We start from the raw sequence: 20457 nt of genomic DNA, 5'->3' as shown, positions 1-20457 counted from the left end.
TATACAATAACTTACCCAGAACTTATATCGTCAAGCAAAATCTTGACCTTGTAACATAAGAAACAGCAATATGATTTGGAATTTTGACTTAAGTCTAAGATCGCTTCGTGATCCGAGAGCCTGAAATTAAGTAGGCCTCGCCTGCTGTAGTGTGCTCTACAGTAATAGCTGTCAAAACAACTTTGAATTTTTCCGACTATTGACGGAATTATGGATAATTAAGAACGGTTATTAGGAAATATAAAATATGCTTCAGAAAAATTCTTTTTTCACTGTTTGATACACCTTTCATCAGTTATTTAATACCATATTCGTTTTGTCTTTGACTAACGGTGTGTCCTAGTATGACGTCATGGTACACGATTCTGTATACGTCATTCTATGACGTACCACACCTAGCGGGAAAGCCATGTCTATGGCTGGAGGGTAGATGTAACAATAATATATGTTTTGGAAACCAGTATATTCTACTGCGCTGAGTTGCTCTTCTACAAACTGCTGTAACTAATAGGCCTATGACAGTAATATCTGTTATATTAGTCCCAGGTTTTATATTACATTTTCATATGTTCTTTAAACACGGGTTTGTCGGGTGAAGCCCAACATATTTATTTATTTATTTTAAATTTGAATTGGTGTTTTACGTCGTAGGCCTACTCAAGAATATTGCATTTATACGATGGCCGCCAGCATTAAGGTGGGAGGAAACCCGTCAGAACCCGGGAAAACCCCACAAACATCCATAGATTGCTGAAAGACTTTCCCACGGACGCCCGGAGAGGAAGCCAGCGGCTGTTGCAATGTGCTTTGCTTAAGCAACATAAAAGTATACCCGGGACTTAATTAGTGCTTTACTTACATGAAGTTTTTCTGCGAGAAACACTCCATGTAGGCAAACGATTTACTGAATCGATTTACTGAAATTTTGAGAAACCCGGTTCTGATCTTCGAAATAATCTTAAACCCGACTTCAGATAAGCTCTCTTTACCAAACATATGAATGACCTGAGTTCGAGTCTAGACTTCCTTGATGCCAAGTACATGTCTTAATTTCATATGCAGTGTCAATCAACTCCACTGCCGTACGCCTCTGAGATCTAACATTTCAGTGCAGCCAACATGGCCGCGCCCATGGTTAGCCATGGAAAATGCTGTCAAAGTCATTTCCCAATTTTATTTCGACGGTTTAGAAGACTTCTTACATCAGGTATACCCAGGCTGCTTAAAAAACTTATACACGGAAAGCTTGATGTTTTTTTTATTGGAGATATGTTGCCTATTGGTTTAGTGTGGTATTAAAGATCTCTTCTGTATAACGAAAAATGGCCCTCTAATAACCGCCACAAGAGTCCAATTCCGGTGTATGACGGTAGTACACATCTACTTACCGTAGAGGAGAACATTTTGAGTTTAGGAGCGTGGTTTAGTATTGATGAAAAGCATACCTGATTACAGTAGGCATTTATTCCATGTTCATAAGCAGATTCTACACGGAATGATAAATTTTGAAGGTCATAAAAGCAAGGCGAGCCAAGCTGTTCTTACAATATCTCCCATGTTCATGGTTTTGAAGTGATGCTGCTCTGAGCGAGTCATTAACACTCTCTTTGGTCATGTGAGGAAATTGCTGTGGATCTAAACAGGGATATTTATCCCAGGCAAGCTCCAAGAATAGGATTTTACTGTTAAAATTTATGTTTCCTTTGGTGCCCTTGGCCCAAGAATCCAAATAGCTTCATCATTTAACACTACAAGTCTTTGTCCAATGAGGGCACAGTTTTAATTCCAGCTCGAATAGAGTTTGTTGTATCCTTAGGCTGCCTCACAAAGTTTGTCGGTATTCTGGTGAGATGCAGTGGTTTGATCTAAGGACTTCATCACACATACACCCGTCAGACTTTATACAAGTTATTTAGCTCATGCTGGCTTCCTCTCCGGCCGTACGTGGGAAGATCTTCCGGCAACCTGCGGATGGTCGTGGGTTTCCTCCGGGCTCTACCCAGTTTCCCAGTTAGACCTTGATCAGGAGGGCTGCAAAATGAATCTGCACCCAAATGTTTTCATCAAATTCAGACAGTATTCTATAGCATGACAGACAGACACAGAGAAAAACAGACAAATAGAGAGACAGACTGACTGAAATTAATGTCCCTTCGAATGTCTTTTTGCACAAGCATGGAATAATGAATTGAGCATGTTGTTGGTGAAAAATAATAATAACGGTCTTTTTATGTTTTGTCATGCAGAGGCCAGGAAGTTCGACCTTGTTGTAATTGGGGGAGGATCTGGTGGATTGGCCTGCTCCAAAGAAGGTAAAATATCAACATTGACCAGCCATTATCCAGACATAGTTAATTATCATGCGTGGATTTGAACCAGCAATGTTTGGCACTATGTAGCGTCTGCTTCAATGGTAAGACCAAAGGGAAATTTTGTGCATGGGAAGGTTTGCCAAACAGAAGTGATGGTCATTGTGTAGAGTTTCCTCCCACCTTGATGAAATATTCTTCAGTATTGAGTAAATAAATCAAAGGGAAATTTCTATTGGCTTGGGTTGTATTTGTATAGCCAATACATTCTATTCAGTTTGATAATAAATATGCAAGCATGGTAGTAACTTTAAAGTTGGTGCAGGGCATAATTGCAAATCTTCCAGGTAGCTATTTAGCTATTCACTGTTACTATTTAAATAGTTACAGTGCCATTTACATGGCTGATGACAGTTTTGTCCTGTGTCAAACAATAGGCCGTTGTCAAAATACTATTTGGTGCAGGACATTGTCCTAGTCCTTTTGCTTATTGCATTGAACCTGAAAAACAGACGGTGAAATTATTTTGAAAAGTATTATCTCCTTTGTGGTGCTACGTAAACATGTTTTGATATTTTATTTGTAATGTGATACCAGTTTTATTTTGTGTTTTATGGGCGAGCAAAAAACGGAATAAAAAATATTATTGCAAATCAACCCTTTTGTGTTGTTCAATCTTAATGTTGTGGATGACTTTCCTGTTTTTAAAGGCTTTCTGATCATGAAAATATGTCTTTAACAGAAACAATTGCTGGGACTCAATTTTATTTTTACACCCTCCACTGACATTGAAAAAAGATTTATTCTGCACGTGAAACAAATATTTTAATCTGTGTGGCCAAATGAAGAATTCTGATAGTTTGACCTAAGACTGCATGTGAAATCTACATGTATAGTGCCGCACTTTCCATTAATGAGTTTTTCTTCCATGGATGTGACTATCCTAGACTGTAAGAACTATAAGTGCCATATATGCTAATAGTATAAATTTATCATGTTTTCTGGCAGTAATTTTTGTTTGTTTCCAGCTGCACAATTTGGGAAGAAAGTTGCAGTATTAGACTATGTGTCGCCATCTACCCAGGGTAAGACTTGTTGATTTGAGGATGACTTTGTTTGAACTGATGGTTAAATTTGCTTTTTAAACCTGTTTGATAACAGTAGGGGTACAGTTGGCGATGACTTTGAGATATAAGTACACTAGCACTAAATGAGATACCAGCAGGAGTTTGAAATGGGCCATATTACATCATCTCATTGGTGCTGAATGGTCCACTGCTCATCATATGTCATATATGAAACCTCGACATGCAACATGTTTCATGCCATGCAGCAAAAGACTTGTAACATGAAATTATCAGTATTAGAGACCTTGTCTTTTTAAAGTCACCTGCAAAGCATGAAATGCATTCTTAAAAAATCTGTAAAGAAATCAGTTGAGATATAAACTTTGTACAAATACCGAGAAAAAAATTGTTTTGAAGATTAATAGAATTTCATCAGTCTAACTGATTCTAGAAGTAAGTTTCTGACAATTGTGGAGACAAGTATATGTAAATAGCTTTTTGCTCGTTGATTGAGAGGAGTCGGTCAGCCTGGAATAAATTGTATTTATTTTGATTTGACAGGAAGTGGGTGGGGCCTGGGTGGGACATGTGCCAATATTGACTGTATCCCTAAAAAGCTGATTGATGGATAGGTGTCAGTCATTGTGGTATCAAGTGTGTTTATCTTGATTTGACAGGAAGTAGGTGGGGTATGGGTGGGACATGTGTCAGTGTTGGCTGTATCCCTAAAAAGCTGATTGATTGATAGGTGTCAGTCAGTGTGGAATCAAGTGTGTTTATTTTGATTGACAGGAAGTAGGTGGGGCCTGGGTGGGACATGTGTCAATGTTGGCTGTATCCCTAAAAAGCTGATTGATTGATAGGTGTCAGTCATTGTGGTGTCAAGTGTGTTTATCTTGATTTGACAGGAAGTAGGTGGGGCCTGGGTGGGACATGTGAATGTTGGCTGTATCCCTAAAATGCTGATTAATTGATAGGTGTCAGTCATTGTGGAATCAAGTGTGTTTATTTTGATTTGACAGGAAGTAGGTGGGGCCTGGGTGGGACATGTGCCAATATTGACTGTATCCCTAAAAAGCTGATTGATTGATAGGTGTCAGTCATTGTGGAATCAAGTGTGTTTATTTTGATTGACAGGAAGTAGGTGGGGCCTGGGTGGGACATGTGTCAATGTTGGGTGTATCCCTAAAAAGCTGATGCACCAGGCTTCCATGCTAGGCGAACATGTTCATCAAGCAAGAGCCTTTGGCTGGAACGTCCCACAAAACATCGCCATTTCTTGGTGAGTGGTAGATTACCGGAGTTGAATGTTGGAATCCATATGATGTACATTTGTTTTCAACAATTGTAATGTTTACCGACCTATGTTAGGGACACTAACTCCCATCTGTTTCACAAGGGATAATTAATAGTGTGGATTAGACCATTGAAGCAGAGCTTGTGTTGTTAGATTGCGACACCAAGTTGTGGTTCTCACTTGTTATAATAAATATGCAGAAAATCCTGCAGTAGTGATAGGAATGTTGAGCTTGATGGAATAATGAACTACAGATTTTGTATACAAGTGTAGATCAGTCTTATATACAAGTATGGGGCCTCTGTGGCTTAGTTGGTTAGCGTGCTAGCGCAACATAATGACCCAGGAGCACCTCACCAATGCAGTCGCTGTGAGTTCAAGTCCAGCTAGAGCTGGTTTCCCCTCCAGCAGTGCGTGGGAAGGTCCTTCAGCAAAATGTGGATGGTCATGTGAAAGAGGCCTCTCACCAATGTGGTCGCTGTGAGTTCAAGTCCAGCTTATGCTGGTTTCCTCTCCGGCAGTACATGGGAAGGTCTGGTGGCAACCTCCGGGTTGTCTTGGGTTTCCCTCGAGCTGTGCCCGGTTTCCTCCCACCATAATGCTAGCCGCAATCATATAAGTAAAATATTCTTGAGTATAGAGTAAAAACACCAATGAAATAAATAAATCTGACATATACAAGTAAGATAAACGCATTGTTTAATTTTCCTCTTTTCCTTAACAGGGAGACAATGTGTGATAAGGTGAACAGCTATGTGAGATCCCTGAACTGGGGTCATCGAGTGCAGCTACAGGATAAGTAAGTCAGTATTTCCTAAATTTATTGAATTGGTATGTCAGGAAAAAAATGTCATGTATTTTTGAAGTGGATAAGTCACCATTGCTTGAGCTCTTCTGGTGTTAAGCCAGGCAAGTCATGTCTTCAAACATGATCTATCTGTCCCTCAATGAAATCAAATATTCTTGAGTATGTTGTAAAACACCAATCTAATAACTAAATAAAGAAGTCAGTCAGTAAATAATGTAACAAGTGGCATTTACAAATCATGTGGATAATGCCTTTTTTAGCAAGAGTATGAGACCACCTCGGTTGTCTAATGGTTAGAGAGTACGTGTGAAAATTGGGAGACGTTGGATCAAAACCGGGTCTGGTCATACCAAAGACATGGGAAATGATACCTGTTGCTGCCTCACTTGATGCCCAGCAATGAGATGTTAGAGAATGGAAACAGGAATGGTTGGCCACTGATCGTTTCTGTGGCCTAGAAGTTAGAGTGCCAGTCTTGAAGTCGGGAGATCTGGGACACCAAAAGACCACCTGTTGCCTGGTGATGAGAGCTTAGAGCAAGATAAAAGACCTGGTCAGCACAGCCTCAGCATGATGTGATGGGATGGGGGTGTAGTGTCTGGTGTCTTCGGCATGATCCACAGCGATGGTAGCACTTTAGCGGCTTGGATTGTCCCAGCCGCAAGATGACACAGTGTGTGTACACACACCTAATGACTCTTTCTTGTCATATGACCGAAGAATTGTCAAAGTATGATATAAAACCCCAAGCATACATTCATACATATATTTTACAGCAGGAGTATGTGTTAAAAGTGCATTCACTGACACCTGCATTATGAATGTTACAGTATACCCTAAAATATTGCAGTTGTTGAAAGCTGCATTGTGAGGAGTGGGGAAATATGGCTGAAATTGCAATTGTTGATAACTGGACAAGGAAAAGGCTAAAAGAAAGATGATAAGAAAAGAAAGGCTATAGCCCTCCACACTTACATGTACATGTACATGTACACGTCAAGGTGTTTAGGACCTGTATTCATGGTGTTATGGCATTAATGTGGAAATGGGCTCTTTGTTGCAGAGAGGTGGAATATATCAATGCTAAAGGCAGTTTCCTGGACAACTATACAATAAAGGCTGTCAATGACAAAGGGAAAGAGGTGAGTGTTAAGGTGAAATTGCCTTGATGAAAATCTGTTTCTTTTGCTGTTCCTCAGAGGGTTTCGTATATCAAGGTGAGGGGTAATTTGTCTGTAGTCTTAGTTAGACACACCCGACGTGCAGCCCAAGGTCATGGAGACATCCCAAAGACATTTCAAGGTCATAGTGAGGTTATACACATCCCAAAGCACTTTCTTAAAACTCTTTTTGTTGGCTCACATACATCAGTTAGCAAACAAATTTGATTATGGAATAATTTTATATACCTGCTCCGTGTGGTGTAAACTTGAAGTGGCCTTTTCTTTTAAAAGACAGTGAATTTCAACAGCTCCTGTGTTCCGAGGTGTTTTTTTTCCTTTTAACATGCAGAATTACTGTAAAACAAAAAAATGCTGGATAGTAATGCTCCCTTATTATTATAAAATCTTCTCCAATTATGTCTTCGCTGATAAGACAAGAAATAAGATGCAAGCAATTACTCATTGAACTCCACTGCATGTATTTTGTGGAATGTCTTTGTGCAGTTTTTTTTGCCACGTTTGCCACTGTGCCACATGCAGTGTATTTAAGTTGGGTAAATGGTACACAGTGGTACACAATGGTACACATACCATTTAAAAAAAAACACAGTATTTCTTGACACATTTAAATGTACACTGTATCTGTTCACAGTTTATCCTTGAAGCTGACTCAGTTGTAATTGCCGTGGGGGGAAGACCTGTTATACCGGAAGAGGTTTGTACCTGGTTTTTGCGCCATTCTACAAAAGTTTATTAATTAAAGCCTAATTTGGTTTGGGATCATCCCCATACAGTCTGTGCTTACCCCGAGTTTCGTGCAACTGACAAATACAATCGAAACTTTCACCTGTCATTTGAGCTATCATATTTCTATTCTACAAGCCTGCATTAATGATTTCCTGTTAAAGAGATGTGATTAGATTTAAATATTAAATGTCATGAAGTGAGGTTAATTTTAATGACTAAAAGTGTATGTGTGTTGAAGAATGTTAAATGGTCATTGTAAATGTGAAAGAGATATTGCTGATGGGAAGAACTGGTATTGTCAACATGATCTACATAAACCATGTAAACTTCAGACTTCCAGATGTATGCTCCCATGGGTCTGACTTTGAGCGATTGAATGTTCAGTTTTATCCAGGGCTTTGCTTTGACCATCAACTCACTTATTTCGCTGTATTTAGAAACACGTCTAAAGATTGACTTAACTACAGGCACACTACAGGCAAACTACAGACCCTACAAGCAGACTACAGACACACTACAGACAAACTACAGACACACTACAAGCAAACTACAGACAAACTACAGGCACACTACAGGCAAACTAAAGTCACAATACTGTGAGGCTGGTGGTAAAAGATTACCCTGACTCGTATTTTATCTGTTCTTCTGATCTATGATTTCTTGTAGATTCCTGGTGCCTTAGAAAATGCTATTTCCAGCGATGACATTTTTTGGATGAAAAAAACGCCAGGAAAAACGTGAGTTTTGGAACTAATCAAGGGTTTTTGTTTGCAGAGAAAATAACCACCTATAATAATGCAATGCAGTTGTTAATTAAAATGTTGATATTAGAAAAATGCCTGAAACATATTGCTGAGCAAAATATTAAAATACATCTGCTTAATGTGATACATGTATTCATGTGCATTTAGATGTAATTGCATGCATGTAGCTGTAATTGTGTGCATGTAGCAGTAATTGCATGCAGAACATTTGCAGATGTAACTATGTGGCTAATGTGATATTTATTTAAATGTGCCTAGAGCTAAATTTGGTTTGAGACCATTAAAATAACAAAATTATTATTAATGGTCAATTTGTTGTGTATAAACCTTACCTTACTATTCAAACATTTGATTATTTACTTCTTGGAACAAATAAAAAGTATTTTTAGACTGGGTTTTCAGTGGTCTATCAGTTTAAGTTAGATTTTTTTTCTTTCTTTGTCTTTGAAGAAGAATCTGTTTTAAAACTGGAACCTTCTGCAGTCATTATCAGTATTTCAAAATTGTATGTGTACTGGGAGTTTGAGAACTGTAATGGATAATTATTTCTCAAAATATTTGTGATCTTGTAAAATTTATCATTTTCAGGTTGGTTGTTGGAGGAAGCTGTATCCTTTTAAGTATTGGAGCTTGAGTCTGAACTTCTCCGGAGCAATGGAAAAGCAGTCTCTTTAAAAATTTGATTTGATTTATTTATTTGATTGGTGTTTACGCCGTACTCAAGAATATTTCACTTGTACCACAGTGGCCAATATTATGGTGGGAGGAAACCAGGAAGAGCCTGGGGGAAACCCATGACCATCCGCAGTATGCTGGCAGACCTTCCCAATTGCGGCCGGAGAGTCTCTTTAAAAACATGTAACAATAATGCTAATCTAGTATTAGCTGTGTGACATGTCTATTTACATGATTGATCAAACAATCCATCAGTCACAGAATCATCAATCAGTCCCATGATTAATTACACACGCAGTCATCATTATAAAGTACACTGTCTCCTTGACCCCGATGCCTGACAGATGTGGCTCTGGAATGTGCCGGTTTTCTCACAGGTTTAGGTTTTGATACAACTGTGATGGTTCGGTCCATTCCACTCAGAGGCTTTGACCAGGTATGTGACATCAGAAAAATTCCCCTTCAGACTCCTGCAGTATGAACCCTAAATGAATTTAATGGAATAAATTATCTGTTACATTGAATCTGTGAAATTAGTTTCATGCATCTATGATCATAAGCAATGAGAACACCTCCAGTTAGTTTGTGACAACCGTTTACTGTAATTCTTAAACCTTATCGCATGTATGCAAGGTGTTTATTCAAGCATATTCTGAAGGCATTATTCTGTGCTGACAATCTTTTTCTTTTTGGGAAGCACTAAGATTGGACATTCCAACCAATTTTAGTTTTGTCTCAGAAATCAAATTCCACTTCGGGGGTGGTAGATCCATGGTCAATCTTGGGTCAGGTCACACCTAAGACCTAAAAACTGGAAGTTGTAGCTTACTCGCTTAGCGCTCAGCATTAAAGGGATAGTGCAATGACTGGTTGACCTGTATCAGTATAATGGCTCAGGTGGGGCAGCTTACTTGCCTTCAGTAAATCGTCTCAGTGAAGCAGCACTGGATAAAAGAATGGTGGAAATCCGTCCTGCAACAAGATGGCACATTACACGTACATGCACGCTAAGAATTCCTTCATCATCATGTGGCTGAAAAATTGTTAAGTACGACGTTAAACCCTGAGCACTCACTGACTCACCTGTTGTTGATTAGACTGAAGCTTTAGCTCAGGCATTTTGTCATGTACCTGGCAGACATAGCAACTTAATCCTGTCACTCCAGTTTCTTCCTTCCATTCACAGGCTTGATAGCTGTGATAGAAGTGAAAAATTCTCCTTGAGTATGGCGTTAAAAATTGAGAAATATAATCTAAGATATTTACCAGTAGCACATACATGTACATCAAGCGAGACAGATATTTTCCTCAGGGCAAGTTCGGTTTAATCACCGTTCGAATGCACTTGTGCAAACACTATTCTAGAGTGTGGTTCACTGCACATATCAGATGGAACTGGCCATGGATTTTCAGGTCAGTTCATCAACATCAATCAATCAGCCACAGTTCATCAACATCAACCAATCAGCCACAGTTCATCAACATCAACCAATCAGCCACCGTTCATCAACATCAACCAATCAGCCACAGTTCATCAACATCAACCAATCAACCACAGTTCATCAACATCAACCAATCAACCACAGTTCATCAACATCAACCAATCAACCACAGTTCATCAACATCAACCAATCAACCACAGTTCATCAACATCAACCAATCAAACAATCTATTAATCTTTGTTAGCAGATGGCTGGGGTGGTCACAGACCATATTCAGGGCCATGACAGCAAGTTTTTATAAAACTCAATGAATAGATCAATTGATTTATTCATTTTTGGCTGGGTTGGTCAGAGACAACATGGAGGGCAAGGCCGATTTCATTTTTGGAAAAATCAGTCAAATAACAAGTCAATCTTTTTTTCTTTTTAGCAAATGGCTGGGCTGGTCACAGGCTACATGGAGGACCAAGGCACCAAGTTTTTATGGAAGACCACTCCAGTCAGGATTGACAAGACTGATGGATTGCAACTCAAGGTCGTGTCACAGGATGGTCAAGGTCATCAGGAAAGTGAGCTGTATGACACAGTCCTCATGGCTGTTGGTAAGGATGCATCAGTAGAGGATGTTTTCTGTTTAAAATAAGTTGTGGTAAATGGCCTAAAATTTTGGTCCGTGATAAAGTTGCACTTTTGCCTAATTCTGACTGTTCCATTGATCTAACAAGCTGTTCACTACTGTCAAAGTGTTTGTTTGGAAAGTAGTATATCGTACTGTAAAAATGTAAGTTTCAGTGCCAAAATTGATATTTTATATTTTTTTGTTACTTCAAAAACTGAAATTTTGGGTCATTCACCATATTTGACATGATATTTGTACCTTTGGAGAACTCTGTGAAACCAAATGATCTGGTCAGAAATAAATTTTAATTTAATTTTTAATAAAATGAATTTTTGTGCAGGTAGAAGAGCTGAGACCCGCAAGCTGTCTCTACAGAACACATCTGTTTGTGTGGATAACGTTTCGGGAAAGTGCTTGGGGAGAATAATGGAGAAGCTGAGCGCAGTGCTGTACCTCATATCTACGCCATCGGCGACGTGCTACAGGTAGGTGTGTTAAGGGCAAAGTAGAATGCGATCTGTTGTTACGAGAATAAATAAATGACGTTATAAAGTCATGTGATTATTCTGAGATGAATTAACTTTTGTGTAAATTATGTTTAAACACAGATTGATGTCTGCTGCAATTACATTAAGTACTAAAAAATCACAAAAGAGAAAATATCAGTTTGCACTCTCAGCCAATCACTGCACACATAGCGTCTCATTGCTCAGTTATTTTACACATAGGGCCTAGTTAGAGTTTGAAGAAATTGTCGCCCATGAGCGTCATGACCTCATATTTCATCTGGCTCCGATCCCTCATCCCTTAATATATTTACTTTCTGTAATAGTATTCATCCTCTATCTGCTCCCATCTGCATCTAAACCTCATCCTGCATCCAAACCTCATCCTGCATCCAATCCTCATCCTGCATCCAAACCTCATCCTGCATCCAATCCTCATCCTGCATCCAATCCTCATCCTGCATCCAAACCTCATCCTGCATCCAAACCCCATCCTGCATCCAAACCCCATCCTGCATCCAAACCTCATCCTGCATCCAAACCCCATCCTGCATCCTGTTCTCATTTTGTGCTCTACTGTTATCGTTCTTTCTGTTTTCATCCTGCATCCTAGATTCCTTCATCCTGCACCCTAGATTCCTTCATCCTGCATCCTAGATTCCTTCATCCTGCATCCTGTATTCATCCTGCATTCTACTGCCATTCTTTGTCCAACCCTTCCACCCTCCTTCTCCCATCCTTCGTCCTTCTCCCATCCTGTGTCCTTCTCCCATCCTGTGTCCTCCTCCCATCCTGCGCCCTTCTGTGCCTTCTGGTTTGAACAGTACCATATGACATCATCACTGTTTCTTTATTCCCCCTTTGCTGTTTTGTGCAGGGGCGCCCAGAGCTGACTCCGGTGGCCATCAGAGCGGGGAAGCTGTTGGCACGGCGACTGTACGGAGGCTCAACAGAGCAGATGGATTATGACAAGGTGCTTCGTCACATCAAGTTTATTTTAAAGTACTGTTTGACATTTGATGTGTTGAGATCAACCATATGTGACTGTGTGTGGCTCTGGGATTCTCTCTCCTTTTGAAATGAGGATTTCCCACAGATACTCTCTAACTCTTTCACTTTTTCAACCACCTCGGCGACCGATATTTTGAAAATTTCTGAGAGAACAATAATGGGTAGGGAAATTATTTGCACAGCTTGCTTTTTTAGTGACGCAATCAAACCATTTTAGTGTCATTTTCATAATAATTGTATGCATTGAATCCTTGATTTCCTTCACATATGGTGGTTTCTTTCAGAAGTGGTTGTGTTTGTCAGGTTTTGTGGTTTCTCCTTGACGGGGTGGTTCCTTAATTTGTTGACTGCCCTTCGCACCCTGTCAACGTTTTATGCAGGATCTTCATGTATACGTGTATGTGTTTACAGGAAACCAGTGATTTCAACAGAAAAAACCTTTTAAGCTATTAGAAAAGAAATTAAATTTGATACCAAGAATAGCTGAAATTGTTGCCTTTCAGAAAATGTTAAATTTGCATTTCTAAGATTTATAGTGCTAAAATAATTCTAAAGTTTGAAAAACAGCTAGAAAATGACTCAGCTAGAAAATGTTGTGACCTTATTCAGTTCCTTTGATAGGCAACTTGTGCACAGGCTAGACTGATATTTTGTAAAAGGTAATTATTTGGGCTACTCTAAAATAATAGGCGAAGATTTTATTGGATTTGCGCTAATCCATAACCTCCAATTCTTTGGAATAATTTCTTGTTAATGGGTTGGTTATTCTGTCAGGTGGCCACGACGGTGTTCACCCCATTGGAGTACGGAACTGTGGGAATGTCAGAGGAGACAGCCATCCAGATGTACGGTGAAGACAACATTGAGGTGAGAGGTTGACGTTGATTTTTATTCCACACCATGGGTCCTCGCCGGCTTTCTAGGCTAAACTGTAACTCATTCTAAAAACATAATTACCATAATTAGCCCTGGACAAAAGAGATCATTTGTTCAAAGTCCAAGCTAACCGGCCCCAATAACACAGTTGGTAGAGCTTCCGCAGCGGGAGCGGTAGATCCAGTATCAGTATAATGGATCGGGCAGTGCGGGGCGGCTTATTTACCTTCGGTAAGTCGTCTTAGCGAAGCAGCACTAGATGAAATGGCGGTGGAAATCTGTCCTGCAACAAAGAGGCACATTACATACACTCTAAGGGCTCCTTCGTCGTCATATGACTGAAAAATTGTTAAGTACGACGTTAAACCCCAAGCGCTCACTCACTCACTCAAAATCCAAGCTCTTGATGGTTTGGCTGAAGCTTTTACAGTCATAAGGTCTGTAAGGAACCTGGTGAAGGGTATTATTACTAAATGCACTTTAATAAATCTAACTAGAACTAAGGTTAGGTTTATATTTAACATGTGCCCCAGTGTGTTTCTGTATGTAAACTGGAAATTTGGCGAGTGCACGGTGCATTCTTTGGTTTCTGCCGCTGCCAACTTTGAACTTTTTCATATTTTCAGTATTGTTTTACAAACCATTCTGTGGTATCATGACATCAGGAAAGTTCCTATTGTTGCATGACAATTGACTCGTATCAAAATGATCCAAAGCTATGAACCCTTTTTTTTTTTCTTTCCTTAATTACGTCATCCATTTGGTGCAATCACATGCAATGTAACAGACGAAAACGATGTGTTCTACTGCCGTTTATACATGATGATGCCAATAACTACGCTTGTCAAGTCAAAGAAGTCAAGACATCTCACCGCAGTGAGCCCAGGCACATGCCTTAATGACATGTCAAGTCTTCACAAACTATACACGTGTCCCATATCAGTCCAGAAGACTGAATACTATATGATTCAATCCTTATTGTGTTAATAAGTATTTCACATGACATGTATCTCCTATTTTCAAGAGTTTCCTAAGATTTGATATCAGAATTAATTGTTTACTGTGTTTCGTATACAAATCTGCAGGTGTACCATGCCTTCTACAAGCCATTGGAGTTTGCAGTACCTGAACACAGTTCTGAGCAGTGTTACATCAAGGTTTGGTGTTCCAATCTTTATTAAAATCTGTACTCTCTGTCTTTAATAACATTTTAAAAATGCATACGTGTACTGTAACAGGGGGGTCAGTGGCCATTTGTGCAGTCTTAAGTTATTTAGTATATGTAGTTGAATACCACTTGTCATCTGCCATCACCATGGTGTGCAGAGGTAATTGGTAACCTGTAAACATTCGGTGGCGTGCATATCTATTAGATACATGTAAGAAAGTTTGTAAGTAACTTCCCTGAGGTCGAGGGTTTAGTATTACCCTGAGCACTGTAGTTACCTCTCTACTTATGAAACTGACTTAAAGCTTGTAGTCAGGGGGTTTCTCAGGTATCTTGCAAAGAGTGGTGATTTGACTTCGAACACAAAGGTTTCCTTCACCCATGGACTTTCCTGACGACATCGATGTGAAAAGGTTTGCTTCACCCATGGACTTTCCTGACGACATCGATGTGAAAAGGTCTCCTTCTCCCATGGACTTTCCTGACGACATTGTGAAAAGGTTTCCTTCACCCATGGACTTTCCTGACGACATCGATGTGAAACGGTTTCCTTCACCCATGGACTTTCCTGACGACATCGATGTGAAAAGGTCTCCTTCTCCCATGGACTCTCCTGACGACATCATTGTGAAAAGGTTTCTTTCACCCATGGACTTTCCTGACGACATCGATGTGAAAAGGTCTCCTTCTCCCATGGACTCTCCTGACGACATCATTGTGAAAAGGTTTCCTTCACCCATGGACTTTCCTGACGACATCGATGTGAAAAGGTTTCCTTCACCCATGGACTTTCCTGACGACATCATTGTGAAAAGGTTTCTTTCACCCATGGACTTTCCTGACGACATCTATGTGAAAAGGTTTCCTTCACCCATGGACTTTCCTGACGACATCATTGTGAAAAGGTTTCCTTCACCCATGGACTTTCATGACGACATCATTGTGAAAAGGTTTCTTTCACCCATGGACTTTCCTGACGACATCTATGTGAAAAGGTTTCCTTCACCCATGGGCTTTCCTGACGACATCAGTGTGAAAAGGTTTCCTTCACCCATGGACTTTCATGACGACATCAATGAGAAAAATTCTTGAGTGCATTAATTGTTCAGTGTCTTAACAACAATCAGATGTGAAAAAAAATAGACCTGTCATCACTTTCTCAGCTGAACTTAACACAAATATGCCTCTGTGCAATAATTAAGGGAAAGCTTATGCTTAAAGGTGTTATTATTCTACAATATACATGCATTAAAGGTCGCAAGGAGTTGTCTGGATTTCCATTGATCTTAATTCTTCATTTTCTTGATACACATTCTTTAAAAGAAAATGTTCAACACTCTTTGTAATTTCTTTTTTTAAAGGAAAGCAATATTAGCTTAAAAACACCTAGGCCCTGTTTCACCAACCTTCCTAAATGCGGTGAAATGTTTAAGTCCGTAGGTTATTGTGGTAGAGTTGAAAATTTCTAGAAAAATTACCATTCATTTTATGGTTTCAGCTGATATGTGAGAGACATGGAAAGAGAAAGGTGCACGGCTTTCATCTGACAGGCCCTAATGCAGGGGAAATAACTCAGGGATTTGCTGTAGCACTGAGGTATGAAAAACCTACTGCTCAGATACTTGTAGGTGTTGGGCGAAATTGGACTAGGGATATTGTTGTCAGTGTTGACATCATACATCCATCCACTTCTTGAACACAACGTTTACCTAACCCTATAGCTTGTGTACATGTAAAGGGATACAAAATCGATTCTGATTGGCTGATGTGAGAAATACACAAGTTCAGCCGATGCTATCCGAAGCTGAATTTTAGGTATGGTACATTTATTCAAGCGTGACCAAGGCTGCTGGGTTTAACCCAGGGAACCCTACATTGTATCTCCAATGTCTGTATCCCTTTTAAGCATTGGAAAAGAAGGCAATTTGTTTTCTGTGACCTTGGCCAATTTTTTTCAAGGTCATTCTGGTCATTCAAGGTATATTTTTTCAAACACCTAGTCTTGTAGAAGAACCTTATTGACCTGTCTTACTCTGTTGATACAGTGTATCTCAACATGTAGAGTTCCTGTTTCAGATGTGATGCGTCCGCAGATGATGTGCTCAGCACTGTAGGAATCCATCCCACCTGCGCAGAAGAAGTAGTCAAACTTCACATCACCAAACGCTCGGGCCTGGACCCTACAGTCACTGGTTGCTGAGGTTAGCTTGTACCCCAGCAGGTACCACCACCTGTGTAAAGAACAGCTCCACCTGTAACTCAGACTCTGGCAACACCAAGGTCTGGGACCTCTTAGGTCTGGAACATGATGTCTCCGCCAGTCAGTGAGGACTGGTAACAAGGTCTGAGGAATCTAAGTCTTGCAAATTCAAGATACGTATACAATAGTTCTGAGGTCTGGCAACACCATTTGTATTTGCTGACTCTTCAGGTTTGGTTACACCAACATATTTGGCCTTGGCAACACAAGGACCTTGGGACTCTAAGGTCTGGCAACACAAGGACCTTGGGACTCTAAGGTCTGGCTGCACAAGGATCTTGGGACTGTGTCTGGCAACACAAGGATCTTGGGAATCTTAAAGCCTGGCAGCACAAGGATAAGGTCTAGGAACACAAGGATCCTGGGACTCTAAGGCCTGGTAACACAAGGATCTTGGGACTCTAAGGTCTGGCAACACAAGGATCTTGGGACTCTAAGGTCTGGCAACACAAGGATCGTGGGACTCTAAGCTCTGGCAACACAAGGATCTTGGGACTCTAAGCTCTGGCAACACAAGGATCTTGGGATTCTAAGGTCTGGCAACACAAGGATTTTGGGACTCTAAGCTCTGGCAACACAAGGATCTTGGGACTCAAAGGTCTGGCTGTACAAGGATCTTGGGACTCTTAAGGTCTGGCAACACAAGGATCTTGGGACTCTAAGCTCTGGCAACACAAGGATCTTGGGACTCAAAGGTCTGGCTGCACAAGGATCTTGGGACTCTAAGGTCTGGCAACACATTGATCTTGGGACTCTAAGGCCTGGCAACACAAGGATCTTGGGACTCTAAGGTCTGGCAACACATTGATCTTGGGACTCTAAGGCCTGGCAACACAAGGATCTTGGGACTCTAAGGTCTGGCAAAACAAGGATCTTGGGACTCTAAGGTCTGGCAAAACAAGGATTTTGGGACTCTGAGGTCTGGTAACACAAGGATCTTGGGCCTCTAAGGCCTGAGATTCATCTACAAACCTATGCAGGTGAATATTATTGCAGTTTACAATCAAAGATGGTGATAAAAAGTAGAATTATGAAGCTTATGAAAGTGGCAGCAAAAGCTACAGTCACTAGGGTCTGCATGGGTTGTACAGGGACCTAATGTTATTCCAGACCTTTGACTGCTGTGAGAGATACCCATTACATGTAGCAGAACTGTTTTCTTACAGACAAACCCTGTAAGCATTTGGACATGGTGGAGTGAGGGTGGTGGAAACCCTGGGGTACATAAGCTTGGTATTTTATGACCTAATCTTCTCAACCTTTTCACAAACGTACATTATGCTGAAGTCAATGTATGCAGTTCTAGACAATTTGGGGTGCAGGCTAGTAGCTTATCTTAGCACATTTTAAGCTACTTTTAAAATGTAAGTTAATTTATACGTTTGTGGAAAAGTTAGGAAAACGGCTTATAGGGCAGTCAAAACTCTTCATTTTGTCCACACATACATGTAGGTAACGACATAAAGATATTCCAAGATGTTCTTCCCAAGTGAGGAGTGTCATGAGATTCAAAATGATCCAGACTGAGTGCAGTACTTCATTTATTATTGAAGATGAGTGTAAAAACTGAGTGTATGAGTGTATTAGCTGTGTGCTGTATATATGCTTGTGTGGGACAGGGAATAGATTTGACCCAATCAGTGTGTAGAGAATGTATGTTGGAGGTTGTGTGGACAAAAAAAGAAAGTTTGAGTAAATTGTGTTTGAAAAGATCTGGACACAACAGAAGGTTTGAATTTAGTGTCCAAGGAAGGGGCCTGGACACAACGGAAGGTTTGAGTGAAGTGTGTTAGAAACACTCTAGACACAACAGAAGGTTGAGTGAAGTTTGTTCAGAGGGATCTGGACACGGAAGAAAGTTTGAGTGAGGTGTGTTTGAGGGATTCTGGCACAACAGAAGGTTTGAGTGAAGTGTGTTCAGAGGGCTCTAGACATAAGAGAAAGTTTGAGTGAGGTGTGTTTGAGGGATTCTGGCACAACAGACGGTTTGAGTGAAGTGTGTTCAGAGGGCTCTAGACATAAGAGAAAGTTTGAGTGAGGTGTGTTTGAGGGATTCTGGCACAACAGAAGGTTTGAGTGAAGGTTTGAGTGAAGCACTCTGGACACAACAGAAGGTTTGAGTGAAGTGTATTAGAAGCACTGTGGACACAACAGAAGGTTTGAGTGAAGTGTGTTTGAATGGGTCTGACCACAACAGAGGGTTTAAGTGAAGTTTGTTCGAATGGGTCTAGACACAGCAGACGGTTTGAGTGAAGTGTGTTCGAATGGGTCTGGCCACAACATAAGGTTTCAGTGAAGTGTCCCAGGAAGGGGTCTAGCCACAACAGAAGGTTTCAGTGAATGGGGTGCAGTGAGGATGGTCGGTGAAGGGAATGTGCACCCAACAGAAAGTTAAGTGAACTCGTGGATTGAAACGCACTAAATGAGGTGTGTTAATAAATGAAGTGTATTTTGACTGTCCTTGAAATGAGCTGATTATTGTTAATGACGAGTCACCATTAAACTCCTCGCTGAGCCAGGGGACACTGATGGACAAATGATCAGCTCTTTTCTAAACTGTGCATGTAGGCAATGCTTTGTTGCCATGTTAATTTATGCTAGTAAATGGCTCGGTGTTAATGAATGGATTAAGCTATGTACAATCTACACGTTGGAAAATATTTATCTACCTATGTATCAACAAAATAATGTAAAGAAAGAAAAAAGAACAGAAAAAGAATAAAAAAAAATAAAATAAAAATAAACAAGGAATTTACTTTGAAATTGTCTGCTTTCCTTAAGTTGCCGATCGCTTTGGTCAGTGACTTAAAACCTCAGTGTTACCTCATGGATTTTGTTACATACTTGTGATAACTAGCCTCTCACCTTATTCAAGCACACTAGATCCAAGCTCTAGTGCTTTGTATCCAATCTTCCGCATTGGTTTTACGAGATAACTATCATATATTACCCACATAACAAATAACTGTTTTACCACCAGTCTTTACGCGTGCTAAACAGGGAAAAAAAGCCAAATTATAAAACGATTATGTCAGCAGGACGAGGAAGAATACTGGTGGAAACTTTAACAGTATATGTGAATTGTACTTGTAACGCTGAATGGCGTGTATAAGGCAGATTACAGTGTGAACTGTACTAGCTCTTCCAATTCACACACTCTGGTGTAGGAATACATGTACAGGTGATCAATACGGTCGATTTACGGTAACACGAGAGTTTTTTTTTCTTTTTGAAATAAGATTATAAGTTCAGGCGACATGGGTTTGCTTTTACATGATGATTAGTGTAACAAACCAAGTCAACGCATTTTTGGAAAGTTATTTGAAAAAAACTTGATTTTCGCTACTTAACGCCTGTTCTAAAATGCTATTGTTTGTCCCAATGTCGAGTTTGCATTGGGATGATGTAGGAGAGCGTTCTAACTTTTACCTCTCTACAAGCCCGAACACAAAAAACCGAATCGCGGACCAGGCGCAAAAAGAAATGTCATGTCAATACGCACGAGATAGAATATCATGTCGTCTTGCACTTAGGTTCTTCGTTAAAACTTAGGGAAAGCCCATGTTGAAAGACAAGATGTCAAAATGTTTATGCACTGACCGATGGAATGATTGACTTGCATATATAGAGCTCCTGCTGAAAATTGTCATCTGATTTTTGTTGTTGTTGTGGAAATGGATTCTTGAGCGTTCTTTCATGCATTTCATGTTCAACCTGCGGATGGTTGTGGGTTTCCTCCGGGCTC

General features: G+C 40.1%; 1 protein-coding gene across 1 annotated transcript; it reads left to right on the top strand.

Moving 5' to 3' along the window:
• Positions 1-2194: 2194 nt before the first annotated feature.
• LOC135476906 (thioredoxin reductase 2, mitochondrial-like) lies at positions 2195-16705 on the top strand. The gene is given in 17 exon segments (XM_064757050.1): positions 2195-2312; positions 3338-3394; positions 4514-4658; positions 5398-5472; positions 6545-6623; positions 7297-7359; positions 8058-8128; positions 8744-8763; positions 9175-9266; positions 10703-10874; positions 11232-11312; positions 11315-11376; positions 12275-12370; positions 13183-13275; positions 14370-14441; positions 15951-16048; positions 16529-16705. Coding segments are annotated over 17 exon segments (1518 nt in total). The 3' UTR covers positions 16653-16705.
• The last annotated feature ends 3752 nt before the right edge of the window (positions 16706-20457 follow it).

The sequence above is a fragment of the Liolophura sinensis genome, chromosome 10, assembly GCF_032854445.1.
Source record: "Liolophura sinensis isolate JHLJ2023 chromosome 10, CUHK_Ljap_v2, whole genome shotgun sequence".
NCBI classification, from domain to species: Eukaryota; Metazoa; Mollusca; class Polyplacophora; order Chitonida; family Chitonidae; genus Liolophura; species Liolophura sinensis.
This window is presented reverse-complemented; position numbering and strand designations above follow the sequence as displayed.